Source organism: Rhinolophus sinicus, chromosome 6 (genome assembly GCF_057876585.1).
Source record: "Rhinolophus sinicus isolate RSI-liver-muscle chromosome 6, RSI-T2T, whole genome shotgun sequence".
NCBI classification, from domain to species: Eukaryota; Metazoa; Chordata; class Mammalia; order Chiroptera; family Rhinolophidae; genus Rhinolophus; species Rhinolophus sinicus.
The window spans coordinates 47674377-47700624 of NC_142506.1; the positions used below are offsets into that span (position 1 = coordinate 47674377).

Sequence of the window (26248 nt, forward strand, 5' to 3'; positions counted from 1 at the left end):
TACTTCCTGAGGAACTGGGTGTGGAGGAGAGTGCTCCGGACGTCAACATTTTGGGGAAGGAAGAAGACGAAGAGGAACCAGGGGTTCCCCAGGGACAGGCTCAGATGAGGAAATGAGGGGAGTGAAAATGAGGGGCATGTTGGGCTGTGGAGGAAGTGGGGGTGCTCCAGGACGGTTACGGGGAGATGGCGGCCCAGCCAGTTTGCACCTTTGAGTGTAGTGAGTAGGTCTTGGAGCCCGAGAGAATGTCAGTAGGACCACAGAGCAGAGCAGAGCCCAGCCTGGTCACAAGGGTGACTCCCTGTGGAGGAAGTATTGATGGGAGAAGGGGAAGCCTTTTTCTGGGACTTGCTGTTGATGAGAGGTTCTGTGGGGTGAGGACAGGGGAAAAAGCCGGACAAGAAGGCAGAGGGCCCACTGCGTCCTCCCAGAGGAGGGTAGGGGTGTCATCTCCATGTCACACATGAGGACACACAGCTCTCTCTCACACCAGGCGGGTGAAGGCGGGGCGAGGGCAAGGGTGGAGGCTTGGTGTGAAAACCCAAGCTGGGAAGGGCATGGGGGGGCGGGATTGGGGGCGGTATGGGGGGAGCCACCCCGTCCGGGTGCAAGTTACACCTGGTTTTCTCACCCTTCACCCTCGCGGTACTGTCCCAATGTTCTGCAGCGGTCATGTACTGCTTTCTTAATAAAGAAAAAGGAATAAGAATTTACATCCACAGTAGCATTTAATACCAGACCCATGAGAAGTCATCTGGAAAAGTTAGATGTCCTGACAGTGCTTTTTCCAGACACTCACTGCTGCCATGTGGATAGAAATGTGTGTACACTTTGGCAATGGCCCAGACATGACAGGACTGATTCCAGAGGGTTCTGAATGTTTCTAACCCACGCCCTTCACAAAAGTGCAGCAGATAATAAAACAGTAAGAAATAGGGCTTTGAAGGAACTAGGATGCAGGTTTTCGGTGACTCCCAAATGATTCTGCCTTTGTCCTTCTCTCCATGCCCGACTTCCCCATCTGTGAAATGTGGGAGAGAACAGATAAAAGCCACAGTCATTTACCATGAGCCAGACATTGTGCTAAGTGCCCCCCGTGTGTTCTCCCCTGGCCTCTCAGTAGCCCTGCGAGCAGGTACGGAACCCCCAACTCATGTCCATGGAGGAGGTGGAAGCTTGGCCTGGTGGCCCACGGTCCCAGGCAGATTTCGTGTTTCCCTGATTGTGACCTGGAGGAAACACTCCTGCGTTGGCCGTAGTTTTCCACGTGGCGAGGTGATGCTGATCTTAGCAGTGGGAAAATGTGTGTCCTGCACAGGAAGTGCGGGCGGGTAGGCTGAGCCCAGCGTGGTGTTTCTGCGCTGGGGACACAGTCATGAGGCCGCCCTTCCTGAGCTGTCGGCTGTGGGAGATGCTGGAACCCAGGAACCCAGAACTGAACCGTGTACCCATGTGCTGGGAAGGACACTAATAGCACGTGTGATGGGGGCGGCAGTGGACAGACGGAGGGCCTGCTGGCCGGGACGAGCAGAGGGACCTGCAGGGACTGTGACACTCAGTGAGACAGTGAGGTGGGTTGGAAGGGCCTTGACCAGGGAGCGCGTCCTGTAAAAGAACCTGACCCTGGTAATTCATGTTTATTTTTCCAAAAAAAATTGTTTCTGATTGAAAAGCTTTGAGTGCATCACTGCACATGAAATCGCATCTCAGAGACTGTAAAGCACGGCCCGTCCCCACGGCACGCGGCACAATCCAGGGGCCCCTGGGGTGGCTCTGACCACCCTGTACCCTTCCTGCGTCTCTCATGTCCTTTGATGGCACCACCCTGTGTCCAGGTCCCACCGGTTCCTTGTCACTCCTCTGGCACGCCTCCCTCCTCAGCCCCCGGGCCATCGTGTCTCCTGCCTGAAGTCCTTTCATCCCGTCCATGCTCCACTCTGCCCCGAATCATCTTTCTCAAACGCAGACATGGCCACATGTGTCATTCCTGTGCTTATCCACCTTGTGGGTCCCCAGCCCCCTCCAGTTTCTCTGTCACCCCGTCTGTCCCCTGCGATTGCTCAGGTCCAGCAAACACTCGCCAGCCCAAACCCAGTGTGGTCTTGCCTGCATTTCCACCTTTGCCCGTATCATGCTTTGCGCGCTGTGTTCTGTGCATGTTGTCCTTCCCCCCCTCCCCGCCCCCGTATCTTCCTGGCCACCTGCGCTGCATCTTCTCCATCCTGTTACCTCTGCAGCGGCTGGAGGGGTCAGCGGCGCCCAGCCCAGGGCTGCAGAGGGAGGAGCCTGTCATCCCTTCTCTCCACCTTGAAAGATGTAATTCCTCAAGTTCAGGTGTTTCCCCCAGAAAGGGGGACGGTCTCATAGCTGAGGCGATGGAGTGTTTACCGGAAAGTAAAGGACCACCCTGGTTAGGGATCCAGTGTGATGCTTCTGGGGTCTTTCCTCCCTCCCCCCGCCTGCATCCCCCCTCCTTCTCTCTCAGACATATTTATTGAGCTCCTACTGTGTACAATGTGGATAGACAGGGTGAAGGGCCAAAGTCTCCATCTTCCTGGAGCTTACCACCTAGGAAGGAGGTGGTGTCGGTCAGACCGTGTCCATGTGCTTTATTATAAACTGACCAGTCTGTGAGGTTAAAGTACAGGGACCAGTAAAGCAGATGTCAGAGACCTGATCATGTGTGTGTGTGTGCGCGCACACGTGTGTGTGTAAGGGGGTGCAGGGTGAGTCAGGAAAAGCTTTTAGGAAGACGTGATATTTGAGCTATGATCTGAAGGATGAGGTGGAGTGAGGTCAGCAAACTTCCTTTGACAGAATGTGGGCTCTGAAAATTCAGTGAGTTTCCCGGTGGATAGTAAATTATGATTTGCGAGACATAAAATACCATTCAAATTAGCTGGGGTACGTGGGGGGTTATTATATGGTCTTGACATCTGAGGGCAGGAAATAAAACTGCAGCCATTCATCTGCCCCTCTCTTGGTCCCTCCCTCCCTCACCCTGTGAGCTCCTGTCAGTGGCTTCGTGTCTGGAGCTGGGACTAGAATCCAGCTTTCCCTGTCCTCGTGTGTGATGGCTTTTGCAGACATCACTCTCTAGCTTCAAAACCACTTCCAGTTGATGGTCTTGGACTTGGTTTTGGACTTACAAACGTTCAGCTGAAACCAGTCTGGCTTTGAGCCCAGCAGGCCTGTTCCTTATTTGTGCGTCTTCTGGAAGACATCTGCCTAAGGGAAATATGGTATGTGCTTAAGAGAAACTTGAGGCTGCTGATTTCTGTGTTAGCAAATCTGAGAAGTCTTTATATAGACCTTATACAGGTCACTTAGGATGTGTGTGGCTCTGAGAAGCTGCAAGGTCAAAATGGCCAGTGACAAGGACAGCCGGCAGCGTTCAGCCTTGGGCCAGGCGCTGTGGCAGATTTTTCACCCCAGCATCCAGGAGTGAGGGTTCCCAGGTACGAGAGAGTGCTACCCAACTCCCACTTCACCCATGACTTTTTTTGGGTAAAACCCTTTATAAACATTTCAGTCTGCGAAGACAACCTGTAAGGTAAGTATAATTTAGTCTAGTTTCAGGTGAAGCTCACACAGGCTGATTTTGCACCCCCTCCTGAGTGCAGAACGGTTTCGGGCTCCCAGAAAACAGCTGACTCCGGCCCATGCTCCATACTCTGAGTCTGTCCTCCGCAGGGAGCATCCACGGCTCAGACAATCCTCACAGCTTCCCAGGGACGGGAAATGGGGCTCCGAGCGCTAAGTACCTTCGCGGGGACACAATTGGTAGCCAGTTTGTAATTTGAATCCTGGACTGGCTACCTCCAAAGTCCACCTCTGAGGTGCCTGTTAACTTGGGCCTGTTCTGCTTCCGGCTGTTCCTTCTCAAGTGACGCAGAATATGCAGGCAGGTCCCGGTGCCTTAAATTTGTGTCTCGTCCCATCCAGGTTACCCCTCTACCTGGCCTCACTCTTCATCAGTCTCGTCTTCCTGTTGGTGAATTTAACCTGCGCTGTACTGGTGAAGACGGGAAGCGGGGAGAGGAAGGCGATCGTGTCCGTGCGCGTGGCCATCAATGACACACTCTTTGTGCTGTGTGCCATCTCTCTCTCCATCTGTCTCTACAAAATCTCTAAGATGTCCTTAGCCAACATTTACTTGGAGTCCAAGGTAAGGGTGCCAACGAGGCCAAGCGCCCGCCATTCAACTTGTTCTAAAAATAGACAGACTCCGCACACACCTTTCACAGCTGACCCCCTACCAATGATTAGCCACACTGCGGTTGCCAAAACACAGAGGTATGTGGTTCACTGACCTTTGTATGTGAGGAGGGTTCCATCTCGGTGGCTCAGTGTATTGGAGTGTGCAGAATTCTTGGCAGAGAGTTAAGTCTCTGGTTTATAGATGCAATGGTTTAACCACCATTTTAAAGGACCAGTGGGGTGGATTGTGCTAATATTAATAGAAACACATTTTTTTGAAGTTTTATTGGGGAATATTGGGGAACAGTGTGTTTCTCCAGGGCCCATAAGCTCCAAGTCATTGTCCTTCAATCTAGTTGTGGAGGGCGCAGCTCCGCTCCAAGCCAGTCACCATTTTCAATCATAGTTGCAGGGGGCGCAGCCCACCGTCCCATGCGGGAACTGAACCGGCAACTTCGTTGTTAAGAGCTCGCACTCTAACCAACTGAGCCATCCGGCTGCCCCAGAAGCACACTTATGTTCCCTGTTCCAGACACTTTTATAAACACTCAACATGTATAAACTAACAGAATCCTCACGACTCTGTGAGAGTATGTATGAGTCCCACTTTATACATAAGGAAACTGAGGCACAGAGGTTAGTAGGTTGCCCCAGGACACGCAGCTGGTAGAGGCAGTGCCGAGACTCGGCCTCAGCAGTACGGTTCCAGGGTCTGTCCTCTTCTCCACGTGGTCGTACTGCTATAGCGACTCCGAGGCAGGCTCACTGCCAGCCTGGTGTGCCCACGAGCGGGGTCTGGAACGCTGGGGACGGCCCAGGGAGCTCAGGACTCCATTCCTCTCAGTGATTGTTTAGAGCCACACAAGGTCTTGGCCCGTTCTCTTTCCACACCGTAGAACCTGCGGTCTCCTTTCCCTTCCCCAGAGTTACACAGAGGGGCTGGTAGGCTGCCCGGGGCTGTGGTGCCTAGTGCCCCCCATCAGCCTGGTCCCCAGCTCTCTTTTCATCGAGAAGCTTAGTGAAGTGTGAGGACGGGGAGCAGATGCCGGGGCGCCCGCTGGCTGTGGGGCCACAGCCCCACAAGTCATGTGGCCTCCCTGGGCCTTGGTTTTCTCATGTGTAGAACGGTTGAGTGGTTTCTGTGGCGCCTCTGCTTGTAGAATGCGGAGGCTGTGTGCCCGGGGGCATACCCCCGTCTGCCTCCTTTGCCCTGTGGCCCTGCAGGCCATATCTTTGGTCTGAAGATTGTGTGGCAGCTCTGTCTTCCGTGGCTTTGTGTCTAGCGTAGTTTTTCTTTAATAAATTTTGACAAGTTTTAGACTTGATTTTGCCTTAACTTTCTTATTATTTATATTGTCTCCCATATAGGGGCTATCCAAGGCTTTAAAAAACAGAATTGTGGTTTTAACAGGAGGGGTTAAATTTTAAATTATCAAATACCGTTTGGGTCACGACCATGGCAAACAAGTTAACTACTGGCAAATTAAATATCTTGAAATTAGTTAGTGATTTCCAGATGTAAAACTCAAAAAATGAATTTTAGTGTTTTGGTTAACTATCTTTCTAGCTAGGGGGCTTTAACTGACTTTGGGAATTGACAGCTCCATAAATTGGGGCACAGGTCACTGATTTCCTGGTAATTTTAAGCCAGGACTCCAGGACTCCCAGCTTAGAAGATTCTGGGTTTTGAGGAAGTGACAGAGCCTCTGCCAGCCACACAGCTTTTTCCCAACCACTGTCACTCTGAGAGTGTTTGTCCCCAAGCCAGAGGCGGGGCACTGAGCTCAGAGGCCGAGGGGGTCCTTTTGGAGCTGGGCAGTGACACTTAGAGCTTTAACAGGGAAGCCATCTGACTGTTTTGTTCTTACACAGCCTCAGACAAATAGCTCACACTGTAACCCCATTAAAGGCACATCCAAATCAACTCCCAGGCTTTAAATCATCTGTGTGCAGATAATTGAAAGGTCTAGGAAGGGGTGTGGAATGAGGGGAGGTCTGGAGTGGGTCTGAGGCCCGCAGGTGGAGGGTTCTGATGTGTCGGGGAGGCTGCAGCGCCCCTGAGGTCCGACGGACTCACCAGCTGGGAGCAGGCAGTACTGGTGGAGGCCGGCGTCCTGCACCTGCAGTGGGCCGCCCCTCATGGCTCCCGCTTTTCCAGGGCTCCTCTGTGTGTCAAGTGACTGCCGTCGGCGTGACCGTCATCCTGCTGTACGCCTCCCGAGCCTGCTACAACCTCTTCATCTTATCGTTTTCTCAGAGCAAGAACGTCCATTCCTTTGATTACGACTGGTACAATGTATCAGACCAGGTCAGTGGGCGCGTGACGTGTCACCCGAATGGTGACTCTTTGCAGCATCGCATGTGGCAGAGAGGTATAAGCTCCTGGCTATCGCTGTTAAACACCTTGACAGCCACTTACCTGTGTAGTACCCACAGCCTCATCTGTAAAATGGGGTCATAGTGCCTGCTCTTCCAGCTCATATGTCTTGTGAGGAACTCGGATGTGTGTGCACACGTACCCGTGCACACATGGGCGTACATTCTCCTCTACCTTCTGGGGCTCTTGTCAAGCAGTACTTACATTGTTTAAAGTGCTTCCATGTAATTGTAAGTTGGTCTTATTAAAGGGTGAAATTTGCACAGGTAAAACATTACCATGTAGGTTTCAGAAAATACATAAAACTAGGAAGTTATGAGAAATTTTGTAATGGAGCACGACCACTAACAACATTTCAGGAAATCCAGACGCAAGTGGCTGAGGACATTCAGGTGGTGGTTAGTCAAAGCTCATTTACCAGCCGTCTCACTCTGATACTTTTTGTTTCATAAGTTACACGTCATAAAGCAAACGAATCATCTGGCATCCATGTTCACAGAATCTCACAGTACAAAACAATGAGTTCACACACTCTCATCGGTACCTTGAAATACCGATTCTTAGTCTCCAGCCCTGGACAGAGAGGTAGGGATGTGGAAATGAGCAGACTCCCTGCCTGTAGGAGCTGATGTCCCCTGAGGAAGAGACCCACACAGAGAAGCCATTACAATAAAGACATAGAACGTCTATAATAGGAGCCTGTTGGATTGAACTGCAAAAGCGCCTTAGCTTTTCCTAGAAAAATACTGAGTAGCCAACTGTATACAGATCCATTTCTAAAATCCCAGCGGTGCTTGGAACCTGGACTAAACTAAGACTCTGGAAGAAAGAATGAAATGACCATGGTAAGTTAAACCTGTGAGGCCAAGATGCACTTCAGAATAAGAGAAAGGATTAAAGCAGCGGCGACCACCACCACCCCTAACCCAGACCAATACCACAAATACAGCTGGGAGAAACGGGGGCCAGGCACTGCTGAAGCTGTGCCCTGTTTGGAGACTCAAATATATAAAAATCTGAACTTCAAACAGTAATAAATTAGACTTATTGGAATACACCCAGGATTTCCATTTAGGAAAATATACATACCATTTACTATTTTAACTATTCGTAAGTGTCCGAAGTTTACCCATCTTGCTGGGCAGCCATCAGCACCATCCACCCCCAGAACTATTTCACCCCGTGTGCCATGAAACAACAGAGATTTGGTTTTACAAAATAGCTATTTCAGTTTTTCTTTCAAGTAAGAACTTGTAATTATGATAACTTTAAAATATCACAAATTTTAAAATTTTGTTGTTAGGGGCTATTTATTCAGAGATCTAGACCTACGTGTTGTAACTGAGAGAATCTAGGAGCAAAGCAAATGGCCACAGGTTGCACATGTCTTCCGTGTAAAATGGAAAAAGAGCGACCAACTATTGAGACATACTATAGGTGGAATATGAGATGCAAAGTTTGAGAGGACTCTTTCTGAAGAGTACATGATTCGTTTTGGTTAACGTACTTACATACGGTGTAATACTCCATTATAGGAAAAGGATTAAGGTTAGGCGATGGGCCCTTTATGGTTTGATTTTGGTGCACTGTCTTTCTTTGAAATGTTGCCTTCCTGGTACAGTTACCCAAACACAGCCTTGCGTGTCCCTCACACACCTTCCGTCTGCCCCAGAGGGAGACAACCATGGCCACTCGGCCATATCTCTGCTCCAGAAGCCTGGCGTCCTGGACTCTGAGAATTATTTTCTTGACAGTCTCGCCTGCAAGGAGCTTACAGGGCAAAGAATAGGATAAAGTTAATGTGAAGAGAAGTTTAGAAATTGCCAGATTTATGCTAGAGATGAGACAGTGTAACAGACACGCTGCTCTCAAGAATTGGGAGAAGGCAGCGTATTCTTACTCAGTTGTTGAAGAAAGAAAATCAGCTGGAATTTGAGAAAGTTCATTTGGACATAAGGAAAATTTTGGAGGGTGATATTATAAAACATCAAAGTGGCAGTTTCCATGTTAGAATATCCTGAAGAAGAGGATTATCTGCCCTGAATGGTTTAAGTAACTTCCCACCTGAGGGTGGACCATTAGTATTATCTGATTTCAACCTGTACGTTTTAGGGAAAGGATTCCACTCAATTAGAATTCGTTTCTGTCCACATCAGAAAGAACTGAGTCAAACTTATTTCCTCTGTCCTCGCTCTAGTGACACCACTTTCTCCATCTCTCTCCACAGGCCGACCTGAAGAACCAGCTGGGAGATGCTGGCTACGTAGTGTTTGGAGTGGTCCTTTTTGTGTGGGAGCTCTTACCTACCACCTTAGTTGTTTACTTTTTCCGGGTTAGAAATCCTGCAAAGGACCTTGTAAGTAAACCATTTTGTATTTGCAGAAAATACCTCCTCATTCTAATCACAAGATACTCAATTTGAATTTTTTCTTAGATTTTTCGATAGAGAGCCTCTTTCATCCTGTTGTGATATAAAAAAGTCCCTTATTTGAGATTTTCTTCTCCTTTAATTCTCCTTTGAGGGAAATATGTTTTTCAGTTTAACTTTGTTTTACAGAAGAAAGGAAAGTAAGTCGCATGTCAGGGCCTGGGCAGACCGTTGAACTATTTTTCCTGATGCAACAGTAGCCTCCCTGTGAACCAAATCTATAAGCTTCTATTTTAGCAAAGGAAAATAGAAAATGGCAATTCATTTCTTCACCCCTGTCTTATGCTGGATGGTGAGTAGGGAATGGGGCCGTAGGAATTAAGAACATTATTGTGAAGAATGCTAAAGCCACTCACCCAATTTGGTCACATTTCTGCTCAACTAACTTTATATAAATGTCTTTATGAGGGCAAGACAGAAGATGCAAGCTCCCGGGAGCTGGGCTCCATAAATTATTCCAACCACGCTAACTAGTGGTAGAATTTTGAATCCGTGGTCTTTCAAACCCATGGGAAAGTATAAGGAATGGTTTTTGTCCAATGTGAGCACAATGTGGGTGGTAAGGAAAGCATAGATGTAATAACCAATCTGTTGTGTTTTACTTTGTGTTTTTGTATTCATCTCTGGATAGTCACTGACGAGCCAGGAATAGAAAAAAAGAGTAAGACAGGAGTGGGGAGGGTGGTGCAGAAGCCAACCTGATAGATGGGCCTTGACAGAGAATGGCCCTTCTCAAACTTCTTGGTCTCAGGACACTTTACACTGATAAATTATTTTGTTTTAAATTGAGGTATAATTGACATTCTATTACTTCCAGGTGTATAACGTAATGATTCCGTATTTATATATATTGCAAATTGATCAGTATGGTTAAGTCCACTTAACATCCATCACCACACAGCTACAAGTTTTTCTTATGAGGAGAACTTTGAAGATCCATTCTCTTAACTACTTTCAAACATACAATACAGTATTAATAACTACAGTCGCCATGCTGTACATTACATCCCCAAGACTTACTCATTTTATAACTGGAAGTTTGTACCTTCACTCGTATCACACACACACACACACACACACACACACACACACACACCTCCCTCCCTCCCACTACTCCCACCTCAGGTACCACTACTCTGCTCTCCGTATCTATGAGCTCCAGGGTTTTCTATTTGTTGGTTTTCAGATTCCACATATAAGTGAGATCATCCACTGTTTATCTTTTTCTGTCGACTTATTTCACTTGGCATAATACCCTCTAGGTCCATTCAAGTTGTCACAAATGGCAAGTTTTCATTATTTATGGCCAAGTAATATTCCATTATGTATATATACTATACCACATTTTTATCCAGTCATCTACCAATGGACATTTAGGTTGCTTCCGTATGTTGGCTATTGTGAATAGTGCTGCCGTAAACATAGGGGTGCATATATCTTTTTCATTAGTGTTTTGGATTTCTTTGGATAATTATTCAGAAGTAGAATTGCTGAGTCCTAAGGTAGTTCTATTCTTAATTTTTTGAGGAACTTCCACTGTTTTCCATAGTGGCTGCACCAATTTACATTCCCATCAACAGTACACGAGGGTTCCCTTTTCTCCACTTCCTTGTCAACACTTGTTTGTTGATTTATTGATGATGGCCATTCTGACAGGTGTGAGGTGACATCTCATTGTGGTTTTGACTTAGGTTTCCCTGATGATCAGTGATGTTGAGCACCTTTTCATATGTCTGTTGGCCATGCGCATGTCCTCTTTGGAGAAATGTGTCTTCAGATCCCTTGTCCATTTTTATATTGTCTTTTTATTATTGAGTTGTAAGAGTTCTTTATATATTTTAGATGGAAGTCCCTTGTCAGATAAGATTTGTAAATATTTTCTCCTATTTTGTGGGTTGTCTTAAATTTCTTGATGATGTCCTTTGAAGCACAAAAGTTTTTAATTTTGATGAAGTCCAGTTTATCTGTTTTTTTTCTTTTGTTGCTCATACTTTTGGTATCTTGTCTAAGAATTCTTTGCCAAATCTTAGATCATGAAAATTTGCCTCTGCATTTTCTTCTAACAGTTCTATAGTTTTTACTCTTACATTTAGGTCTTTGATCTGTTTTGAGTTATTTGTATATGTGTGAGGTAAGGTCCAACTTCGTTTCGTGAACTACAAATGGTAAATTTTAAGGCATCCCACCTTGTATAAGTTCCACTTGGCTTCCTATACTTGGCTAGTCTTAGAAAAGCAGGAATTCACATATAGTTAGCTACCATGTAACAACTTTGTTTCATACGGTTGGTTAACCTTTAAGTAGACTACTAATGATATGTACAGGATGTCAGACAAATGCTGGATTTTATGCCACATTTGGTTTGCCGTATCACATTGTTCTGATCTGCTTACTTGAAACCAGTTGAAATTTTTTGAGAGGTAAACTCAGCTTGGGGACAGAAACAGAGTGTACAGATTATAGAGGCAGGGTATGGAAACTGGATAATAAACTCTCTCAAAATTATGTGATCATTATTATTTCATTATTTTACATTGTTGTGTATACCCACATTATCATATAGGTTTATGTCCAATGTGGGACCATCTAGTTTGGCTGATTTGGGTGTTGTCTGGTGTTGCGATAAGGGATTAAAACTATGATAATGTGTTGTTGCAAGTAGAACCCCGAAAGGAGATTTTGTCCGTACTGATAAAAGTCAGTACCTCTCAAGTATAAAGCAAGTGAAATGAGCTTTGTCTCCCTCAAGGAGATCTTGTTTTTCTTTGTCGAGTGTGAGGCCGTGTCTGAACCAGTAACTGTCCTTCCAGACCAGCCCTGGAATGGTCCCCAGCCATGGCTTCAGTCCCAGATCCTACTTCTTTGACAACCCTCGGAGATACGACAGTGATGATGACCTTGCCTGGAACATCGCCCCTCAGGGTCTTCAGGGAAGGTGAGCCCCTGCTGCGTGTTAGAGAGGCGGGGCTGGAGGGTGTGGGCTGCCCCGTGAGATGGATTCCAACCAAAGGAACGTGACTTCACAGAAACCCGGGAGCAGGAGGTGGGTGTGTGACACTGATTGCAGCCAGAGCAGAGCCCCTCCCAGGGCTGTGACCTCTGTGGCGTGGTCGGCCACCAGAGCGGGGGCAGCTGCAGGATTCCCTTCCTCTTTGCTCAGCCACTCGCCACTGCCTGCCCGGTAATCTCCATGTCCCGTGGTGCAACCCGACTTCGAGGCCAGCAGGGGTGAGAGGAGCAAAGTGGGCTGACTGGTGCTTGGCTGGGCCCCTCTCTTCTCTGCTCATGTCCCAGGACCCGGCACTGTTCTGTGAAAGGAGCTTCCGGGCGTGTTTGACAGGTGGAAGCTTAGCTAATGCAATCCTTGGCGCATTTAGAGACCTGTCATTAACATTGTACCATAAACTTTCTCCCCCCGGGAGGAAATGAAAAAAGAAGATGTAAAGTCCTTAGAAAACCTTAAAGGAGCTCTGACGAGAGCCCTTGCTTTAGTGACGGTGGGGAACTGAGGAAAAGCTGGGAGAACACATGGCTTTCTAAGTGGATCAGGGAGCAGAGGGGTCCCGGTCGCATGGGATTAAAGATGGTGCTTGGGAAAGAAAGACCAGCCCACCAGGCCCGCAGACGTGGGGAGCACAGAGCATCTGGAAGCGAGCCAGAGAATTGCGGCTTCCCGACACCAGAAGTTGTCCTAACCCTCTTCCCCAGAACGGTCCTCTTGTCCAGTTACCCTACTGCATGTCCTGCTAGCCATGTGTGTCTCTCTTTGTATGCGCCCTAACCCCTCACCTGCCAGAAGTGACGAAGAGCTGAGGGAATCCTGTGTGGAAGACCCCGTCCACTACATAGACAGGAGAAAATAACAGCAATACTTGTACATTGATTGCTGACTGTATATTAAGATACTGTTCTAAGCATTTTATAGGTATTAACTCACAAAAGCCCAACCAGATAGTTAGCAATATGACTCTCATTCTACAGATGATAAAATGGCACCAAAGCTATCTGTCCAGAGATACACAGGTAAGTGAATTATACTCGACGACGTTGGGATTCAGATACAATTTGTTAAAACATTTTGTTATACATAGTGATTGGTGTATGAGTCTAGTAATGCTGCACTTCCAGGCACTACAGAGTTCAGTCGACTTTTGTGAGCACAGATCTAGCCCCTCCCTCTGCATAGCACAGTCTTCGGGGAGAATGGGCTTCAAGAAACTACTTTAGAAAACCTGGGAATTGTCTGCAGTGTATCTACCTAAAACAGAAGTGCCATCAATAGCGATTACAATGTTTCAAGTCACTGACATAACCTCTTTTTCTTTTGAAGTTTCGCTCCAGACTACTATGATTGGGGACAACAGACTAACAGCTTCCTGACACAAGCGGGAGCTTTACCACCAGACTCAGTTTTGGATCCGGACAAACCAAGCCATGGGTAGCACCAGTTAACAGTTTTATGGAAGACTCCTCAGTTGAAAGCTTCTGAAAGCTTCAGAAAGACTAACTTAATGACAGCTGAATTTTTAGGGCACTTTTCCTTACGAAAGTGGACTTGATTTTTATTTGTTACAGGTTTCTAATGGCTCCATAGACTAAGCAATAATAACTTAGATTGATAAAACCTTATTTTAGTACTAAAAAGGGAGCCAGGCTGCCTATCTCCGTGGCTATAATTTAAACTTTAAAAAGTTCTGTACTTTTATAAAGATGTATTTTATATAACTTAATAATGCTAAAATATACTAGGGGTTTTTGAGAATGTTATTGCAATATATGTTCTAGTTTGCACAGACTTTTATGCATAATTCACTTTAAAAGTATACAGTATATGGTCTGAAGGTTTTTAAGGCTTTTGGACTAAAGTATTCCTCAAATCCTTACCTCTTCAGGTCACTCAGATTCTGAGCTCCACGCTGGTAGACTAGATACAGCTGACGACTACAAAGCCAACGCTGGTAGACTCCAAGTACAGCTCCAGGGTTGAAAGTTAGAAAGTAGCAGAATGTCAACAGACTCCATATGAGGTAACTGGCTCCTTAGAGTTCCTTTAGGCCCAGCGAGTTGATCCCTCCAAGAGTCTCCTCAATTTTGCCAAGGTTGGCACTCCTGTTCAAGAGGTCACTAATGTATACACTCCAATGAGAAGGTTAAAAATGTCGATAGAGTTGACTCAACTTACACTCTTAAAACTCCTCTGCACTCTCCAGAGATTTTGCACAGTTTTTCAGCCCAGTGAAGTCTAAGACCCATTATACCTCAGGACTTCAGCAAGACAGCACCTTTCCCAACTCACTGACTGTTCGTTACATTCAGGGAACAAAGAAGGTGTTCTCAAAAGGGGATTAATAATAAATACCCCTGGCCCCTGAGCCAAAAGACTGTATGGAATCCTAACAGTTTTCCTTTCATTCCCAACATATTTAAAACAATGCCCTTTATTTTTAAATAGCCCTGAAAGCAGCCCACTAGAAGCTGCGTGTTTAAAATGGGAAAAGCACTGCAATATTCTCTAGCGTGATTCCTGTCTCTTAGTCAAGTAAAATGGGCAGGTTCCAGACAACTGCTTATAAGCCGTCTTTCATTTAAGTGAAACACTTGTCATGCAATACTAGTTTCCCCGACGTAAGTGCCATTCTGAAACCTCCAAGAGATATGTATATAATATATATAATATATTCTGCAATTGTAAAACTGCCTATAACAGGAGACTGGCTCTTTAAGGAGGTTAAATACTCTGATTTTCTACAAAACAGAGGTAAGGTACTAGAGCAAGTCCTGTTACCAGAGAAAGTATTCTGCTCTGCCGAGGGCGTCTCACAGCTTGGGACAGGGAGGGCAGAGGGAAGAGCTTCTGTCAGTATGTCTCGTACCTACATGACAACCCCCCTTTCAGATGTCTCTTACTTCCTATTTTGGTCTTCAGGAATAATTTATCTCTGGGCACTGATTTCACAGAGATCAAATCTACTTCTCTTATCTTGATGGTATTTAAAATTGGGATTTCAAGTTTTACGTGGTCATGATTGGGGTTTTCATTTATACCTTGCATAATGGCACATAACATTCTTGACTTCAGTGTGGAAGAATTTGGGTCATGTATCATTTAAAATAGTTACTTTCAGGGGAAATTCTACACTGAAGCAAAATGTGCACTAATTATTCAGGCTGCCTTAAGATATTTTAAGTGTTAATCTAAACAGCTCTAAGAACACCCTGATTTGTCACTTACCACACTGTTTTTGTTACTAATAGTTAGGAGAATTTAAAGGCATACTTAGCATATGCTTAAAACTCCTTTACATCAATCAGGCTTTCAGAAAGTACTGCATTCTTCAGTATTAGCTCATTCCAGGGTAGATATATTTTTAAATACAGTGGTAAAAATATCACTAAAATCATGCAGTTATACTCATCTTATGATGTATACACACTTATTGTTATTACTGGCAGGAAAATGGAAAATAGTTAATAGGCATTAACTAGTAAAAGCCATAATCTATTTTTATGATAAAGCTGCTAGTATTTATTTGAACTATTTTTTAGTGGAAAGGATAAAAATGTTCTAAGTGCCTGTTTTTCTCCGTCCCCTTTTTAAAAAGTAATGCTAAAGCACAAACACATCTAGACTATTAAAAACTATGTGTCACATGATCTGTCTCCTCAGTAAACACTCATGTATATACTCTGTGAAATGGTATAGGAACGGATGGAAAGGAAAATGCAAATTCCCTTTAGCTTCCCAACTTACTTGTGCTGCTAAGTACAATGCTACTCCTTACATGAAATAGTAAAGGCTAAGAGAAGTCAAGGAATGGTGGTTACTGGTTCTAAAGTTCCCAGATGTCCTCGTTTTAAGGAAACATAATGAAAGTTAAAAATTGATGGGGAAGAGTCAGTATCCCTAGAAATTTTGTACCTCCCTGTAGTCTGATTCAGCACTGAAAGGCTGCCTGTGAATGCTTCTGGCATCTACCAGAAATATGTAGAGACAATGAACTTCCGAAGTGGGCTCCTAAGAAATCCAGTTGATTTGTGTAGCCATCTTTCATTGGCTCTTTTCCCTTTTCACAATTAACCCATTTCATTGAGCTGGTGAACAATCGTCTGGGGCGTGCTACATACACCTGTGGAGGGTGAGAAGCTTTGACTTGTAAGGTGTATGTACAGTTATCAGCCACAGTTATGTCCGTTCTTACCTGAGTATCTCAGGCATGTTAGTGACTGTGCAGGTACCATGTTTGGCTGCGTAGATTAGGCACAGGCACTAGTGTAGTCCCAGATTTCCTCTTTTTACCAAAATCCCAAGAACCGCTTTTTGGTGGCCTTGCTCACTTAACCCCTATTAAGAGGAGAGGAATAAGCATTAGGAAAGCCTGGAGCGTGAGAAGTGCTTTGAGAACATTCCCATTTATAGTTACATAGTGCATAGTACTAGAATTGCTTTTAGTTTTTAGCAATAAAGGTGAACTTACATGAGAACTAAAGGGTCTAAATATTTGAAACTTTATCAAGATTTCCAACTAAAGAAACTTGGTTAAAAAAATACCTTGCTTTCACTATAGATGACCACATGGTAAAATATAGACTGGTCTGGGTCTGATCAAAGACACAGCTAATATGCATTTCCATTTTTTGTCTATGTGAGAATTTTAATTAAGAACATTTCAAACTACATACAGTGGTACCTCGGTTTTCGAACATAATCCGTTCCGGAAGACGGTTTGAGTTCTGAAACGTTCGAAAACTGGGACACAGTTTCCCCATAGAAAGTAATGCAAAATGGATTAATCCGTACTAGACCTTTAAAATCAACTCCTACAACTGCAAATTTAGCATGAATTTTACTATCTAATGATACCATAGATCCATAAAATTTACAGCGTTCCTAAACCGAAACGTTTGTCATTGGAGACGTTCGAAAACCGAGGTACCACTGTAATGCTGCTAAGGCTTGTCACGGTCCAGACGGAGGAGATGTTGGAAAGGATCAGGCTGAAAAAGCCAGTGTCTCCCGAGTGCCTATGACGTGACAGACACGGCTCGGACGTGGTGTCTGTGGGCCAGTCCACAAAGGCAGCAGCGCCCTCCCGTCAGCCCTACGCTGACCACCGCAGGGGACCATGAGGAGACCCTGCACCAAAGGGTCACAGGACCTTGAAGTCTGCAGTGATGTCCGTGTGCCCCAACTTCAATCTGCTGATTTCCCGTCCCTGTTGCCCAGCTCCTCTGGGCCTGGGTGCTGAGAGTGGGTTCCTTCAGTGTGAGGTTCTCAGACTCGCTGCCCAGGTCAAGTGTGGGTTCCGGCCTCAGGCCAAATCCAGTGACTCAGTGGCACCTAATGGTTCCTACAAAGATGGATTCCTTACCTGTGTTCCTTGACCTGTGGCTGGGACCTGTCCTGTGTTTCCCCAGAAATGGACTGTACCTTGCCAGAAATGGACTATTCTTTGCCCCCAAACCTGGCCTGCCCTACCACTCAGAATACGAGACTGCCTCCAGGAGACCTTCTGCCTCTGGACTGCAGCCTCTGGACTGGAGGTCAGATGCCGGCTCTCTTCAGCCGACATGAGCCACACAACCCCTCCCTTTCATGACTGCTCCCTGTCACCAGGTCCTTTTCTTGACTCAATCTGTTTCCCATGCACCTTATTAACCTACAACAGCTCTTCCAGTCTCCTTGCAGTTCCAAGTCCTGGAAGGCAGTAGCTGAGGTGTTAAAGGGAAAGGGTACGTTTGGGATAAACAAGCAGTGCTCTAGCAGGGCCATGGGATTTGTGTCACTGGTATATCCTGTGAAGAAATCCACAGGGAAAGTTAAATTGTATCAGAACACTACATGACAAGTGCGCCCTCTGCTTTGACCGAGGGGTGTTAGGTGGACGACTTTAATGGATTTTACTCAATCTGTGACAACTCGATGACACTGTCAAGCAGACACATTCATCCACATCGAGGGCACCTTCTCCACTAGACAGGTTTCTGTTAGCTGTTCCTCTTCAACTGATAGAATCTCTCTCGGTGCATTCTCATCCTAAACGAGGTGTAACCTACTTAGGTTGTGGAATTCATAAATTCCGCGCTGGCTGGGATACTTGTCTGTCTGTTCACGCTGCATCCCCAATCCTGGAATAGTGAACGAGCGTCAGACCCTGCTCTTTGGGCAGACCTCGTTTTTAAGCTGACTTCTGGCACTTTTATCCACTGCCTATTGACTTTATAGGTTTAATGCTCATTTAAGGGGCCCTCCCTATTTTCTTACGAATCTTGGACAGATATCCAACTTTTGGACATAGAATTCATAATGGAATAAAGAAGGAAATACGGATTCGCTATGTAGTTCTCAAATGATTCTTAGAGGCTAAGTCTTACAATAGAAGCCCTGAGATGAAATTCTGTCTACACAGGCACTACACGTCCTGCCTCTCTTTGCCCTTACCTGTTTGAGCACTGGCAAGTAGAATACAGAAATAACACAACAGGCAGTAAAAAGTAGATCTGTATCAGGTAAAGTATCAAATTAAAAGAACAGTGACACATTGAACGGTTAAAAGTGCAATCCTTGAGAGAAAACATTGAGTTGGGCAGAGTTTTCGCAGGATCCATTATGTTAAAGAATTTTTTTTAAAGCTCATGGAATAAACAAGAACAGCTAAAGAAAATTGTGGGAAAAAAAAAGTGAGACTGAGACAGGACCAATGCACCAAATATTAAAACATAGACCCCGAGTAATTAAAATAGTGCGGTCCTAGTGCATGAGTACATAGACCAGTGAAGGAGAAAGAGAACCCAGATAGAGCCAAGTTCTCGTGGGATTTTAGGTATGATAAACGTAACATCTCACACTCGTAGTAAGGAAAAGATGAATAGTTCAATAAATGATATTGGAATAACTGGGTAATCATCTGGGCAAAAATTAGTTTGGATCCATAACTTACACCTCATGCCAGGATACACTCCAAAGGAATACAAATTTAGATTTAAAAAAATTAAAACATAAAAGTTCCAGAAGAAAATATAGGTGAATTATTGCTGTGGAATGAAGAAGGCATTCTGACTCACAGTCCAGAAACCACTAAAACAATAAATTAGACTGCATAAAAATAAAAATTTGCATGGCAAAACCACATTAAGCAAAGTCAAAAGATAGGCAACACATCGAAAAAAATATACAGCTCATTATAGTGAAAGGATTAATACTCCTAACCAATGAAGCACTCAGAAATTCATAAAAAGATAAAAATGGCACAAGATGTGAACACAAAGGTAATATAAATGGCTCTTAAACATGGTAGTCACTGGTAATGAGAAAAAGGACAAACTAAAACACATTGATAATATAATTTCACATCTATCACAATGGCAAAAATCCAAATTTTTAATAACATCTGTTGTAAGGTTGTAGGTAAGTGGGCACTGTCTAAATTGCAGGTGGGTATATGAATTGTTAACCACCCTCTATGGAGGCCAGTATTCTAATTTCTTTCAAAATTGCATATGCATATGGTCTTTCACTGAAAAATTTCATTTTGGTGAATTTATTCTACAAGTACATATTTATATATGTGTGAAATAACATATATACAAAGTCGGGAAACAATCCAAATGCCCATTAATAGGGAATTGGTTAAATGACTGTATGTTCATATAATGGAATCCCAAGTAGTTAACAAAAAAAACGACTAAGCTATCTAGTGATATGGGAAGACGGCTGAGAAAAATTAAGTCAAAAAAGCAAACAGTATGTATATGATGCCATTCTTTGTGTAAAAATGAGAAAAAAAATAAGAGTTTACATTTTTATTTGCTTGTAAATGCCTAAAAAAGTTATGGATGGAAACCTAAGAAACCAAGAACAGAGTTATTTGTGGTGGGGCTGGGGGAGGGTGTGCATGGGGGAAGTTGGGCCAAGGACAGAAAAAAGACATTCCATTGTACAGCTTTGATACTTTCTGGTTTTTGAACTATGTGAATGTATTACCTGTTCAAAAAATTAAAATAAAATAAGTATATTTAAAAAGCCTTGTGACTCAGTACAAATTAAAAGGTGCTGAAAGTCCCCGATTTTTAGTGGAATGGCCAACTTAGGAAATCACAGACAGCACATTCTGGGAGGACGCCCCGGAGTCAGACTTTCTGGTTTCGTATTCGAGTCCCACAGCCTACAACGTGTGACGACCGACAAGTGACTCGGCCTCTTACCCTGTTTTCTAATGGACAAGACCAGTGATTGCCCACCTGCTGTGCCGCTGTTACGATGATAGGAAGGAACAACCTCAGACCACTTACAGATTTTCTCCCTTCTCCACAAATTATAATCAAATCCTCCTCTCAAAAAAGGAAATATTTAAAAAGGGGGAAGAAAAACAAGAAAAAAAAGATGGTAGGAACATTTACTTTAATTCACATTTTTTACTACATGGTGGGTACAACAGCACATTATTTGCAATTCTGTTCTAACGCCAAGGTGTATCTGTAGATATTACTAAAACAGAGCGCACACATTTGTGTTTCTGTAGTTTTGTCAAATAATCGCCGTGATGCCATGCAGCCAGTCTGTAGTTTGGTGAGTAGCTGTGGTGTCTGCAGGTCCTTCAATTTGCAAACTGCTGAGACGCTTACTGTGAACTGTTCTCAAGTTCCCCGGAGAAGGCAATGCTGTCCTTCCTTAGATACAGTGGCACCTAGGGGAAGCCGGAAAGTGTGGCACAGTGTTTCATATATACACAGAGATTACAAGTACTAAGTAATTCACAACGTTAAAACATGAAAATATTTGACATCAAATTTCAAAACTGAAAACTATTACTATTCTGTCTGATCCTCCTCATCATAATCTAAGAATCAACACAGGAGAAACATTCAAATTTTACCAACTTTAATACATGGTCTTTCTAACTTACATAGATGCCACTTAAGGAAAAACAAAACAAAAAAAAAACAAATTCATGCCATTGAAGGAAGGGATATTTTCCTCTTCTTTATTTCCATTACTTCATCAGCTGGTACAATCATTTCTGTCAGTGCTGGATTATCAAGTGCTGGATTTTTAAATTAGGTGATGAGATAAAGACAAAATGCCAAGAGGTATTACCAGCCAAACATTTTCACAAAGCGACCAGTACTTTAGTATCACTTCACAACAAAAACTATGTGAATTGAAAAAACAGCTTATATTACAAGGACCATAAAACATCACCGGGCTCACAAAACAAAGATTCCTACAGCTTACAATCATTTAAGAAATACATAACACAAAAATGTAGGCTGCCCCCCACAATCTAATTTATGGTAAAATAAAGTTAAATAAATTTCATCTTAAGAATACTTCATTTGTTTACTTTCTTGGTAGAGAAAAAAAATTTGTTAAAACTTTGAAAAGAACTTCTAATCCTAATTAGACCCTTTAATTTCCTAGCACTCTAACATACACTTTTTCCTAAGCTTCAAACAAATCACAGTAAAGAAACAAAGCAAATGGAAATGGCCAAGGATTTTCTCCAGTAAACAACAGTTTAAATAATAGCCTTTATCTTTAACTAATGGAACACTGAAGTAACCCTACCAAAAAGATTTTTAAACTTAAGGTAAAAATAGACAAGTGCAAAACTCACATTTTCTTAAACTCTGAACACTAAGAATAATTCTTATTAATTTACCAGCAAGATTACTTAATTCACTTTTTAGACAAGTTTACCTTAAGGTCCCCTCTCCCACCATACAATACTTCATCTCTAAAAATGAAAAGAAAAAGTGGAGGAAGCTCCAATCAAGTCAGGCTGTTTTATAAGACTCAACAAAAACCACCACCACCACCACCAACAATAAAAGCCCGGATCTACAAAGGTTAGAAATAGGGTAAGAAATAATTAACTAGTGAGACCTTGCTCTCTCCTACCACATCCCTGCCTCCTATGGTGACTACATATTTTTAAAATATGGGTGAGCCAACTAAATACAATTAAAATACATCACTGAGTCATCAATGAACACATTTCAGGCTTTGGCAGGAGAAGAAACGGGTTTAAGAGCACTTATTTCATAAAAGACTGAAGAGTCTAAGGAAAATGTTACTTCCACACAGATGCAACCTTCCAAATTAACCACATTATGTCTACTAACACCTTTTTAAAGCATCAATATTTTAACTATTAAGGATGCTTAAATCCCAGGTTTAGAAAATGACTGTTTAGGACTAAATGAGTCATCTGTTGGTACAAGTTACATTTATATACAGTGAACTAAAATGAAAAGGTGGAAAGAGGGGAAGCTTAAAAGAGGAACTAATCTACCTGCTTAAATATCCTATGAAAGCAAATGAGATTGAGAAAATTGCATAGATTGTATTCTAAAATAAAATATTTAAAAATGCTTATTTTAATTTAAAATAGTAAATTCTGTGCATATAATGTTTTAAATTGTCATTATAAATCCACAAAATCCCATTCAAATTTTATCAAGATGGAAACTTAAATATTTATGTTTTTTTAGACTAAATGAAAATTTCTAAAATTGAAGTAGGAACAGAGAAACGCAAACTCAAAAGAAACTGATTTCTAGGTTCTAAGAGTCCTCCTGAGCGAGCCCACTACACACAGGAAATCTGGCTGCTGGCATAGGGGACAGTCCTTATTCACCTTGACCAACACAGGTCCTTCAGACCAAAACAACACAACAGCAACCACTACAAATTTAACTAAAACTAACCAATGAAATTGAAGTTGAAGTCCTGGGGATTCTTAAGTAACTTCTAGAACTATACACTAAAAGGGCTTTCATCGTGCTGATACTTCCATATTCTAGAAGGTGACACAGCAAGGTGAAGCGCACATTTCAAAATCACTGATAAACTGTTATCACTGATACAGCCCTAAAAAACATTTGTTCCCTAGCTTTCTGTTTCCATAACAGGCTGTTAACAGTGTTATCAGGATGGAGACATTGTCATTTAAGTTTGAAATAAAGCATAACAGAATAAGAACAAAAGCAATTCTAAACAATAGCAGAATATTCAACAGATGAAAACATGAAATTAAACACAATTAGTATAACTTACATGTTTTAAAAGTATATACTTCATTTATAAATACCTCTAATTGATAGTCTATTAAGAATCATAAATATTCAAGTGAACAATTGAATTTTCTCTTTAAGAGTTCAGAATTCCCAAAGTCATTGAAGATTAGCCTCCTTTTGTTGAATGTCCAAGAGTAAAAGTCTTCACCCAGTCACTTTATGTCTCTAATTAGACATATAAAAGCCTTTATTACCTACTGTGTTGTAATAAGACTTTAAAATTCTGTAATTCTCTTATACTTGTGGAAAGCCTGTAGGAGAAAAAAAGCATATTAGTACAGCTAATATGATGTATATATATTTCAAACAACTGATGTTGTATGGGTTATAATATGAAAGCAAAATCCAAAATGTACAACACTGACTACTGCAGCTTCCATTTTTAAATAAGTATGCTGTAATTACGTACTAAAGATTAATAAAACACATAGCTGTGGTTCTTCAGTCTTGGTTTACAAGGGGCAAAGGAAGCCAGTTGCTTATCAATGAATTTTACATTAACGATGGGAACAGTGATATGAACAATTCATTACAATAAAGAACCTCAAAACATTTACATTTAGTCTATAAATCCATTTTACACATTCCTCTCCAAGTGTCCGCTCCTTTCTTGTTGCTCCCCAAACACATGAATTTGTTTTATACCATTAGCTCCACAATCTTTAAGGGCAAAATTCTGTTTATTTTTTGTCTGCTGCCGAATCCTTGTGTCCTATGCCCATCAATGCTTATGGTGTTCAATAAATAATGAATGAATGAATGAAAATGCTTCTGGGTCCACATCCAGCTGTAAAACTCTGGAATGGGAATCATAAAAAAATTCTACAAGCTCAATTATCCTTTTGTAAAATTCAAGCTGGATTGAATTTTGGATGTAAAAATTGAATGTTTTCTTTCTATAATTTAGGATAATATAATATGCAGTATTCAGCTATTTCCTTTACGCTAAGTACTTAATAAAGGATCACTTCTACCGAGAATTTAGGATATGCCAGGCAATGTTCACACACATTAACTCATTAATTGTAAAAAAAAAAAAAAAAAATTCTACAAGGTAGATAAACTTAACCCTGATTTTACATTTTAGGAATAATGAAGCTCAAATAGATCGAGTAATTTTCCCAGGGGCACCCAGCTAGTTGGTACGTTCATCAAATCCCAAGACCGTATGGCCACTCAAAATACCTATGCTCTCTATGGTCTCAAAACCATTTTCTTCATAGTCTGACAATTTGTAGGATTAATGGAAAATGAATTCTTACTCTAATCCTCAGAATATTAAAGGATTACAACAGTTTTTAATTATTAGGAAAAAAACAACATGATTCTAAAGAAAATAAATGTGTAAAATCATATACAATCATATATCTCAAACTAGATGCTGAAAAAAATCCAAAACCTGTCAAAATATATATGAAGATGCAGTAAAAGGACCAAGGCCTAACTAATTAAAGAAAAGAGCTTATAAATATGCTGAGAATGAAAAATCACACACCATGTCTGACTTAGACACAAATAGAGAGGGTCAGAGGGCTCCAAGGTTATGGGACAAATTAACTGCAGGCGAGTCCCTTTTCCCGGGAACACAAACTGCCCAGCAGTGTATGGACCCTTACAGCAAAGTCTCTGTGGAGATACAGTCCAGACCTCACAATTTATCCCCCAAGAGATATTTGCCACGTTCTCTGTTGTTATTGTAAGACTGACACTGGAAGGCACACAGCAGGCCTGCATCTGTCTACCGCTTTACCCTTTCAGAGGGGCGCTAAGCTGTACTGTAACATCCAGCAGGTACAGTGATGTCCTAGCTTTGTTCCCTGGAAAATAAACCATGTGATGGAAGTGTTGAAACTATCAAAACATGGCTGTTAGTGTAGGAAAGATACTGCAGAGTATTCAAGGTAAAGACACATTTTCCAGGGTTCAGCGGCCACAAGCGAAGACAATACCCACTAGCATCACGTGATGCAGAAATGCCGCGCTGGGTGCTCTGACCGAGGGAAAGCTGTATTGAATAGGTCGTCAGCTAGAAAACTACCAGTTCATTTAAGAAAGACTAATGCACAAGAAACTCCTCAAAGCGTAACAGGAATTTTGTGGGTTAGGGCCCCCAAAATCATTTACTCTTTAAATGGACTGATAATCAGGTGGAACATATAATGAAGTTAACAGATCCCATTAATTATTAAGAAAAACTGTAACATTCTTTAAGAAAGAATACGCATATAGAATCTATATAAAGGAAACAATAAAACTCTACTGAATAAAACAGGAGAATGGCTAAGTAAATTATGATATATCCATGTAACAGAATATTGGTATATATCACAAATAATATCTACGAAAAAACTGTAACATTGGAAAATGATTACAATATAATTCCAAGCAAACCAGAAGAAACTATACAAGAAGTATGCTTTCAACTCTGTAAATACATACACACACACATAACACACACATACACACATACATACACACACATACATACAATACACATACTATATATGTTACTGTTTTTATTTATTAGTAATGGGGAAATACACATCAAAAATACATCAAATGTTGAAAGAGTCCTGGGTGATAGGGATATGAGGGATTTTTAAACTTAGTTTTTAAATTATACTTTCATGTTTTTCATGTTTTGGGGAGGGGGAGGGATGACTATTTTAAAAAGCAGATGGATAAACGGCTACTTGTGTTTCCCTGGGGAGGAAAAAGGAGATAAGGCTGTACCTTATTGGTGTCACCATCCCATCCTGAGGGTCATTACCCTTAAGAAAACAAAGGTTTCTCACATCTAGTTTAGTCAGGAAAAAAAAAATAAAAGGACCATTTTTTAAGTACTGGAAAATAAGAGCACTGAACCCCCAAAGGTGCTTGTGAATCACCCTCATCACCACCCACTGCATGGCGCCCAGGCCGCGTGCTGTGGTTTAAGAAGTGCGGTCACAAATAATCGCACTGTATCTTCACGTTAACTCTGTGAGAAAGGTTTGGACCTGCCCCATTTCACAGAGCAAGGAAACAGCTGGAAGAGGGAAGTGATGGGCCTGGGCTCACACCCAAGGAAGTGGAGGGGCCAGGCTCAGACTCCGGGAGGCCCCACTGAGCCGGGCAGGCTCCAGAGAGCAGTAAGGGCGACACCAGGCTCCACACAGAACTAAGGC

The 26248-nt window shown here is 42.7% G+C and overlaps 2 protein-coding genes across 3 annotated transcripts in view; one reads left to right on the forward strand and one right to left on the reverse strand.

The window, feature by feature from the left end:
• The window catches only part of GPR137B (G protein-coupled receptor 137B), a 41456-nt gene extending 21429 nt beyond the window's left edge, over positions 1 to 20027 (forward strand). Inside the window, exons 3-7 of the mRNA XM_019746998.3 lie at positions 3946 to 4168; positions 6359 to 6508; positions 8805 to 8933; positions 11816 to 11940; positions 13336 to 20027. Coding sequence (XP_019602557.2) covers positions 3946 to 4168; positions 6359 to 6508; positions 8805 to 8933; positions 11816 to 11940; positions 13336 to 13447 — 739 coding nt within the window. The 3' untranslated portion in view covers positions 13448 to 20027. The remainder of the gene's footprint in view (positions 1 to 3945; positions 4169 to 6358; positions 6509 to 8804; positions 8934 to 11815; positions 11941 to 13335) is intronic.
• A 506-nt stretch (positions 20028 to 20533) lies between these two features.
• ERO1B (endoplasmic reticulum oxidoreductase 1 beta) overlaps positions 20534 to 26248 on the reverse strand; it is a 50388-nt gene continuing 44673 nt past the window's right edge. The window contains exons 16-17 of one of the 2 annotated variants that reach the window (XM_019746996.2): positions 23276 to 23332; positions 20534 to 20689 (exon numbers count right to left, since the gene is read on the reverse strand). In XM_019746996.2, the coding sequence (XP_019602555.2) occupies positions 20674 to 20689; positions 23276 to 23332 (73 nt within the window). In that variant the 3' untranslated portion in view covers positions 20534 to 20673. Of the gene's footprint in view, positions 20690 to 22487; positions 23333 to 26248 lie in introns of those variants that run through there. The other variant, XM_088799088.1, reaches the window with a different exon arrangement.